Source organism: Rosa chinensis, chromosome 1 (genome assembly GCF_002994745.2).
Source record: "Rosa chinensis cultivar Old Blush chromosome 1, RchiOBHm-V2, whole genome shotgun sequence".
NCBI lineage: Eukaryota > Viridiplantae > Streptophyta > Magnoliopsida > Rosales > Rosaceae > Rosa > Rosa chinensis.
Window position 1 is genome coordinate 8,355,307 of NC_037088.1, and position 9,824 is coordinate 8,365,130.

Genomic DNA, 9,824 nt, shown 5'->3' on the forward strand with positions numbered 1-9,824 from the left:
AGCGGATTGTATATGTTGCATTCTAGAAATAACAATAGCACATTTAATAATAAATAAAACATAGCATATATAAAAATAAACTACATGGCATGCTCAAATTCACAAATATATACCAAAATATATGTTACACATAATAATAGCAATAATATATCATGCGTAAAATAAAATACAAACGATAGCATAATATAAAGGCATGCTTAGGAATAATTATATAAGCGTAAATAAAATTCACAAAACATGCTTCAAAATTGCATAATTAATATATAACAAAAATATATATATGGCATGTTCAAAATAAAGAATAAACCATAGCATAATTAAAACATGCTTAAACATAATCATGTAAAACATAAATAACAAGGCATGCTTAAAATGATCAAAATTATCTAACTAAACATGGTCAAAAGTTCTAATTATAAATAATGAAATATACCATAGTATGAAAATAAATAAAAGAGAACATACTTGGTTTCAAGAAAATAAAACAATCCTACCACACGTGCGTGTTGAAGCAGGCGTGCGTAGCGATGTTTTTTGTGCTTGAGAAAAAATTGGGCCGCTTCCTCCCTCTTTGCATCAATGGGCCACGAGGCCTTTTTTTTTCTTAGCCTGCTTTTTTTTCTTTTCTGGGCTGCAGGGCATTTTTCTTTTCTCTTTGCTTTTTTCTTTGGCCGCAAGGCCTGTTTGCTTGTTTTTTTTTTTTTTTTTTCTTCTGGGCCGCAGGCCTGCTTTTTTTTTTTATTGGGCCGGGTCACAACGTTTTTTTTTTTTTTCTTGTCCGTGTCTGCTTCTTCATTTTGGGTTTACAGATGGTGGGCTGAGGCGGCTAGGCGAGGTGGGCAGGTGGGAGGCCACTCGAGGCTAGGCGAGGCTGCGCTGCAGGTTTGTGGTGCTGCTGTTGTTCGCCGGTGGTGTGCTGCAAATCTGGGCAGAGGATACACGCAAATCTGGGCTGGGCGAGAGAGCAGCGCCGTTACAGGTGGGTTGGTGAGGTGAGGTCGGTGACTGCAAACGCCGGACGTGCAAGGCGGAGGCGAAGGCGGGGTTGGTGAGGTGAGGCCGGTGAGGTTTGGTGGCAGCGACTGCAGGGCAAGGCTGGGCAGCGAACGGGGCTGGGCTGCGCAGGTGAGGCCCATGTAGGCTGGCGTATTGCAGGCAGGGAGGGCCGGAGAGAAGGAGGCCGATCTGTAATTTTTTTTGTTTTTTTTTTTGTGGCAGAAAAGAAGAAAAAGTTTTTTTTCTTCTAGGGTTTTGATTTTTTCTCGATGGGGAGAAGAAAGAAATTAGAAAATTAAGGTTTTTTTTTTCTTTGGCTATTGGCTCTGAACGTGCTGATAACGTGTAAAAGTAAAAATGAAATTGAAATTGGTCTACTCATTTCATTTCATAGCCCCTTTATATAGGGAGAGAATTACAACGGAAATATCAATTACAATGATGACATTAATTACTGATTGGTCCGTAATTCATGCTGATTGATGATAATTGCTAATTGCTTGATTCCCTCTCCGTCAATCACTTTGACGAAGGCACATAATGTGTTTTTCCTTTAACACTAGACAATTTAGCAAAAGTTAAATTTAACTTTTGTTTAGGTATTCTGCTGGAGTAGAATTTTAGCATAAAATTAGCTAAATATTAAATTTATTTTGAAATAAGTAGTCTTTTGGAGATGCTTTTATCTCACTTACCTCAGCAACAGATCTCTCACTTACCCAGTTTCTAATAAAATCAATTTTCCCTTCGTATAATTAAGAAATTACATCCACGCCACTATTTCCTCTGTCTCCTCTCTCTTCACGCTGCCGGTTTCGCTTTCTCTCTCCCCTCTCTCTCACCGATCTCCACCTCCAGCACGGCCCTAAACCCGAACTCGGGCATCATAGATCCTTGCCGGACTGCTTCCCAGATAGTCCAGGATCACAGCTCCACCTCCACGCTGAGCAAGCATGTTAGGACCTATTTTGCTAGATGCCACAAATCTGTTGTAGTCTAGCTGGTTAGGATATTCAGCTCTCACCCGAAAGACCCAGGTTCAAGTCTCGGCAATGAATTTTTTTATTTTATACCCATGTTTATGCAGTGCAACCACCTTCGATTTATTTGTTTTCAACTTAAGAATAGAGATAATATTTTGTCCACCATCAATAAGCGACAATGTTTGCTGTAAGAAACTCACTCAATTAAATTTTGTAAAAACCTTATAACTATTTTGAAGATATCTAATTAACTGATTTGATTGTCTATACAGACTACGTATATCTCGTGATAAGCTTATTGATAAATTACAATGCTCCATTCTATACCTTGCAGGGTGTTGTTGATCCTGGCTGCAAGCAAACAAGAACAACAATTATCAAAGTTGTTATTTTCATGAACATACTTTTGCTCACCAAAAACTCAATTAGGCCAGATGATGAAATGGAATATATGATGAAGAATCATATTTCATAGCTTACCACACATGCATGGACATCGTTACATCCACATATGAGTTCTCCATTGAGAGTGTCTGTAGCTTGAAACGATCCCCCTCCTCCACTCCTCTGCATCACAAAACCAACGGAAATGGAATTAATTACAATTACATTATCGATTTTCCGGTGGTTAATTACTAAACCAAGAGAAGATCATGTGCATTACATTGTAAAAATCAACCGCAACAAAATTTGCCCATCGGTTTCCAGCAGCACCATAGCAAGTGTTAAGCATGCTAACTAAATCCTCAGAATTGAATTGACATGAGAGCTGCTTAATGGGAACTGACCCAAAATAGTTAACCAACACCAATGATTTAGTCTTGTCATTTAGAGGCGATGATTCAGCTCTGTTTGAACAGTTTCCCGCTTTCATTCCATCATTTTCATCTGGAAAATTGTGTGCTCTCCAATAATTAAGAGACAAAAATAACACAACATTTCTGAAACAATGAAAAAAAAAAAATCCTATGTTGCTTAATTTAGTTGGTTCTTACACTGGTTTTCAACCATGTAGTTCCACTGGTATGCAATCCCTTCAGATTGTTCCTTCTCTTGTTTTGAAGTGAATACAAGTAGCCTTTGGTTCTTATTGACCATATCGCTAACCAGCAGCCAATCCTGACCACTTTTGGGCATGTTTGATACCGGAAACCAGTATTTCATCAATCCTGCAGCTTTGAAAACATTTGTCAATCCGTTTGGAGCTTCAACATAGTCCTCTAATATCAATGTCACTATCTCTCCTGGGTTTGCTGATAAAAATGCTTGGATTTCATTCAATGTATCTATAGATGGCTCCTGCAATTTTGAGGTAATAGGTAACACATTTTGGCAACATCTGTAATGAAAAAAAGTGAAATAGGGAAGTTGGTTTGCTTACAAATGCAATGTAGTCATGGCATTTTCCTTTGAAGGAATGGCACAACCAGACATCTCCTTTAAAATCATAGGTATCAAGCATTAGGGCTCTAACTCCATTGTTAAGTTGTTGAGTGACAGTATCTTCTTGATTCGTGAAGGTAACACGAGGGACTCCGGTATGAGATGGCTCTCCTTCGATAGCAAAAGCATTGTGGGTTGTCAAAAATGCATATTTGTTGAATGGTAGAGAATTATTCTGTAGAACCACAAATAAGTAAATCTTACTTAAATCGCATTTGAGATTAGCAATGCTACTGGAAAAAAAGTACCAAGTTTGTGTAGCAAATGATGAGGTGACATTCCATGTCTTCATATCTCACAAATCAATTTCAACAACGAAGTTAGATCGTATACACTATTATATCATTTGACAAACCAAAACAAGTGCCTGCGAAATCCATAGTTTTTATTTTAAAGTTTAAGGACTATATAAACAAAAAAAAAAAAAAACACATGTATTAACATTTGAATGCATTGATGCAATGACACATCACCTTAACCCATATATATTGGCCGGAGCCAATGAATAATCTGTCCGAAGGTCTAACCTCACTGACCAGAAAGTCAGAAACTCTTCAATCAGGGTGGCCTAACAAAGATGCTTGTATGTGATTGTCAATTCTACCCATATAGTGTTCACGATTTCAAAGGATGAGAGACTGAGAGAGTATCTTAGGTGTATGGCACGACAAACATGAGGTAGTTTAATTGTTAAACTTTATACTTACAAAATCTAATTGGTAATTTTGACGTGTGAAAGAGTGAAATAGTGGCTCACCCAAGATTTTGAGTCCTACTGGATTTAACACAGATGACTGCGAGTCAATTTCCATCAAGGCCCATATGACGAGAAGTCGTTATGACTTATGACTCTAAGCCCAATGACAGCAGTTAGCCCCTTTAAAATTACTGGTGGACACTTTCCCCGAAAAATTGCTGTTTCGTCATGGAGAGTTGGAAACTTCTCATAGTAAAGTGCGTGACTCACTGAGTTGTGTGTGTCTGTATCTGTGGAGAGAGAGAGAGAGAGAGAGAGAGAGAGAGAGAGAGGGTAACGTACCAAAAGCTGGAATTGGTTGGTGGTGGTTGATCTCACACATCTGGAGCCAGAAAACTCCGAAGGGCAACCGAAACAGTAAAGCCCCGCCTCACAATCTCCGTCCGTCGAGTACTGATCTAAGAGCTACGTACACCACATTCGAACCAAGTTATATCCTTTGAAAAATTATCATTACATATGATTGATACCAAGAAGAATAAGAAGATGGATTAGCTAGGGAGGCGCAAACCTTGCACTGTCCATCGGAGCAAGCTATGACGACACATGAAAACACAGCAAGAGCCATAACCAGAACTAGAACCAGAAGGAAGCTGTGCCGAGTCGTCTTCATGTTAGAAGGGAAATGATAGGGAGTGGCTGCTGGCCGAGTTTTGATTTTTGAAGCGGCCAATTAACTAACTTGGGTTTCTCAGTTTTTGATATGGCTGCAGATGTTATTTGAAGTTGACAAATATAAAGTGCGAGCTAGCTAGAGAGAATCCATATAAAGTTTATGGAAAGAAATGCTATAAGCTAAAGGAGGAGTCAAAATTCAAATACATTGACAACAAAAGTGTCGAAGACGTTTAGAAGACGAAGGAGATGAAATTTTATGATTAAATTAGAATGTTAATTAATAGGTTTTTATTTTGGCCATGAGGGGTATTACCAAAAATCAAATGGAATCGTGACGGAACATCCATCGCTCCCATAGCTCATCATTATTTGTTTTTGACTTTTAAAGTAGAAATTGGATTCATGAATCCAAATTTTAGAGGATATGCAATTTATGACGATATTTTCTTATTTTTTTAAAGGAAGATATTCTTTATCACTTGTAAATGGATTTTTTTTTTTTTGAATCAAACCGAAATCGGGTGTTAGTTGCATTCATCACATGCCAGAATGGCCATTACATACCCTTCTGCTGCCTTCAACTAGACAGATCAAGAAGGTATGGTAGCACCCACAGTGGTACGTAGAAATAGACACACTCATTATACATTTCAGATCGTAGAGATAGCGGAGATCATCCTTTGGTACTACGCTAGAGGCGCTAGAAATCTAGGTTCCTGATACAAGGAATTTATGGAATTTAGACAAAACTAAAAACATTGGGTTGGGCTAAGGGCCTAAACCCTAGCCCAACATAGCAGCTACTGGACTAGGGTAAACCCCAGCCCATAAACTCAAGCCCAAATGGGATATCCATCAAGCAGAAGTCCACCCAAGGCCCAATAGCTTGGTCCGGTCCAGTCCACCTGCCAGCCAAGCTCTGTCCCCGTCGCACATACCAGCTAGCCAAAACTCCGTCCGCCGCCACGTCACCACGACCAACCCCGTCTTGATCCACGCCCCACGATCCACAGCCTGCGACCCAAAACCGCGCCGGACATGCCGCCTCAGCCCACGCATCCCACCCTCGATCCGCGCCTCCACGAGCATACCGTCGACAACCCAAACCGCATGAGCCATGCCACCTTGACCCACACCGCCACGGAGAGAAACCAACCCCGAGCCCACCACCACACAGCCAGATCGGTGGCGTCGTCATCAAGGTTTGATTGCCGGAACTACTAGCACGACTACCACCTCTGATCACCATCCCAGCCAGACCATCCACAAGCCTCGAGCAAACCCCATCAGATGCATCCCTTGAGCAATAGCCCATCCAATACCCGTCCGGCAGCCAACCTCAAGACGACGGAGAGGCCAGAGGCCAGCCGGTGCGTCCAGGCGCCGCCGGACAAGGATGATCTCCAAAAACCAAAAACCGGCCTTTAGAAGTAGGTAGAGAGAAAAACCCTACGTATCTATCGTCTTCTAATGTTTCCTATTCCCATTCACTTGTAAATGGATTGTTTACATTAACTGAGGATATATACATAAAGCCCAAAAATAAACTCTACCAAATCAAAATCAAATCCAATTCTTGCAATCAAACATGTATATACGCAATTTTGATACCTGTGGAATAATCTGACCTCTCCTTCCTCCTGGAATTCGAGTCCCTCAATGAGTCCCATTTGATCTAAACACATGTTTAATTACTTAACCCCCCCCCCCCCCCCCCCCCCAAAAAAAAAAAAAAAAGGCCATAGACTACGAATTTGATTCATGGATATTGGCCCACTTAGCCACGATTATTCGTGTGCATTGCGTTCAGCGATGGTGCAGAGACAATTAAAGATTACGTGCCCATAGGTGCAGTGACTATTGGCCCCTTGCTCACGTTTCACAACATTCATGAGACCCTTTACCCAGTTATGTGTCCCCACCATCATACAAACATCTCACGAATGGACCTGACAAAATACCGTGTCGTGTTAAGTTCGTTTTGTATATTTTATCATAGAACATGATAATAAACAATTAAACTAACATGTGGAGGATGCTAAAACTAAAACCGAACTATTAAATTTCTTGACAATCGTTAAAACCATTAAGAAAATAATAAATCTTTGCTTACAACATTTTTTAGACTTAGAGTAACATAAGAAACACATGTAAATCTTATATAGTCGAGGTACCTTTTCCTTTTTGAAAATTGAGAGTTGAGGTTATTGTCGTGAAAATTGAGAAAGAGATTACGATGAATTAGGGAGATGCATTAGAGATTCTAATGTATATTAGACAGAGAAACTCAAAATTTACAAGAATACTCTTATGTTAATGGTCTTTATCGTGTTAACAGATTAACAGTAAACCGAACCATTAAAATTCGTGTTCTTATCGTGGTGACCCTATATGGAACCAAACCAATAAACCTCAAGCCAAATCCTTATAATTCCATTCATGTTCATGTCATGTTTTCGTATCGTGTGCAATTTGCTAGGTCTACTCACGATTCTTGTCTGTTTGTGAATGACCAACATATATAAATAAATAAAAAACCATTGAAATTCTTTTTATATTAAATTCCTTACAAATTATTACTTTTACTCTGCTGTGCTATATCAAAACTCCCAAAATCCAGTAGTCGTGCTATTTTAAAGAGACAATAATCAAATAAGAAATTGGGTCTTTGACTCAAAGCACCAAAATAAGCAAAAATTATCTCACTTACCCCAACATCAGATTTTTGTTCCCACATACACAATTTAACATCAAATGACCATTTTGCCCTCAACCCAATTAAAGAATTACAACCACTGCCACTCAACATCAATCTCTCTCAATCTCTCTCAATCTCTCTCTCTCTCTCTCTCTCTCTCTCTCTCTCTCTCTCTCTCTCTCTCTCTCTCTCTCTCATCCATCTCACCGGAGCCACCACTCTCACCGGACCCTTCCTTGGAGGATCCAGCAAGTCCATCCCTGATTGAGAACCCGATTTCGATTCCGGCTCGCTCCACATCCGAGGCTCCTAGACGGATTCCAACGAATCGGAGGCTTCCTAAATCGAAGTCCAACTCCTTCGATTCCAGCCCGCAGACAAAAGCTGAGATTGGGAAGATCGGCGATAGCGTCGTCGTTCAAGCCACAGGTTAAAATCCATCTTCGGACAAGAGAATTAATATTCATCTCTATGTTATCTCTTACATCACAGGTCGTTGGGCATCCAGTGAGCCTCCTTCTTTTTATATGTTCATTAATCCTAGCACGCGCGAACTTGCTGGATTTGAGAAGTTTGTGGTATGGTCTCTTCCTTGTTAGTCCTCTCACCTATTTCGAATCCATTAACTTTTGTTCCATCCTTTCATGAGTTTCATATCAGCTGGCTGATCTTTTTATGCTGTACATTTATTTATTAGAATCTAAAAACTACGGTTGTTTTATCTAGAAAGTCCAGAAGTACGGAGACTTGTGAATGGATGTATATTGATATGTACTCACATATATGGTTTATTGCCCCTATGTTGGAGGGCAATAGACTTCTATTGAAGGGCAATAAACGTCTATTGAAGGGCAATAGATGTCTATATATTGGGGCAATAGACGTCTATTGGGGGACAATACATGTTTTGAATTGATGTAATCTCCTCATTTTTTTCCTTAACCAAAGTTTTACTTGTCTAATTTTAGAGAGATTAGTTCTCATTCTCGCGACTGAAAGGTCTATTGGGGGGATTTCCGGCAAGATTTCATAAACCTCTATTGCCCCCCAATAAAGGTCTATTGAGGGGCAATAGAGGTTTATTACCCCTCTATTGGGGGGCAATAGATGCCCAATAGACATCTATTGAGACAATATAGGTTTATTTGGGAGCAATAAATATTTCCGGCGACTTATGAGATCTTCGACGATTTTTTTGAGGACCTCTGGCGAGGTTTTTAGAAAAGTCCGGTAGATGGCGGCCGGTAACCGGATTTTGGAGGCCTGAATCTGACGGGTGGTGACAGGATTCCGGTGAAAGTTGGCCGGAATCCTACGGCAGGTGACCGGATTCTGGCGACTGGTGGCCGGTGGGCCGGTGATCGGACTCTGACGAAGTCTACTATGGTCTCTCTCTCTCTCTCTCTCTCTCTCTCTCTCTCTCTCTCTCTCTCTCTGTGTGTATATATATATATATATATATATATATATATATATAAAACAAATTGGTGAGGCTAAAATAGTCTCAAACATATACAAAAAACAAAAAAAGACTTAATGGGGTATTAGGGAAGACATCCTTAGAGTGTTTTGGGTAAGGGGAAATTAAAAAAACTTAATGGGGTAAGTGGGAAAAAAAAACCTCTAAAAATGGGGTAAATGGACAAAAATCCATCTATTGAAGAAATTTCTAAAGGGTCAATGACCCAAAACCCCAAAACTGGCCAAAATTATCCCACTTACCCCAACAACAAATTTTTATTAATACTTACCCTGTTTAAAGTAAAATTACAGTTTTGCCCTTGACTTAATAAATTAATTACATGTGCCCTCTCTCTCTCTCAGCGTCATGGCGTAGTTGGAGACGTCGTCGAAGACAAGGATGACCATGTCCTTGGTGAATCAGGTGTCACGTATGGATTTGCCGAGCACTCGGCCGCCCAACAGAAACTCGTCGCTATGCAGCAGCGTGACGTAAGCCTCCGTCGTAGGTCAGGGGACTCAAGCTCCGACACAAGTCGTCATTTTGAACCAGAAGATGATCATCCATAGCTTCCCTAATTCGAAGCCTCTGCACGAGATTTTGGTAATGTATGCTTGGTACTCAGATATCGATTTGTTGATATGTTGTAAAGAATCACAATTGCGAACTTAAGGTTCCCATCTCGGCTCTGCAACCGTGGTAGAAGGGAAAAGAAGAAGATTGGGTGCCTAAAGCATTTTCTGGGTGCCCAAATCATTTTTTTTTTGTTGCTAGATGTGAGCAGAAGCCCATAAGGAAAGGGAAAAAAAACTCGATGGGCAATAGACGGTTATTGGGGGCAATAGACAGATATCAGGGGGCAATAAA

General features: G+C 40.2%; 1 protein-coding gene across 1 annotated transcript; it reads right to left on the reverse strand.

Annotated features, from left to right (window-relative positions):
* Nucleotides 1-1,861: 1,861 nt before the first annotated feature.
* On the reverse strand, nucleotides 1,862-4,822 carry LOC112199840 (PI-PLC X domain-containing protein At5g67130). The gene is made up of 8 exons (XM_024340812.2): nucleotides 4,691-4,822; nucleotides 4,462-4,584; nucleotides 3,361-3,597; nucleotides 2,975-3,278; nucleotides 2,644-2,867; nucleotides 2,460-2,546; nucleotides 2,307-2,330; nucleotides 1,862-1,996 (listed from the first exon to the last, which is right to left on the reverse strand). Exons 1-8 carry the CDS (start codon nucleotides 4,790-4,792, stop codon nucleotides 1,862-1,864), a joined length of 1,236 nt encoding a protein of 411 aa, XP_024196580.1. The 5' UTR covers nucleotides 4,793-4,822.
* Between the last annotated feature and the right edge of the window lie 5,002 nt (nucleotides 4,823-9,824).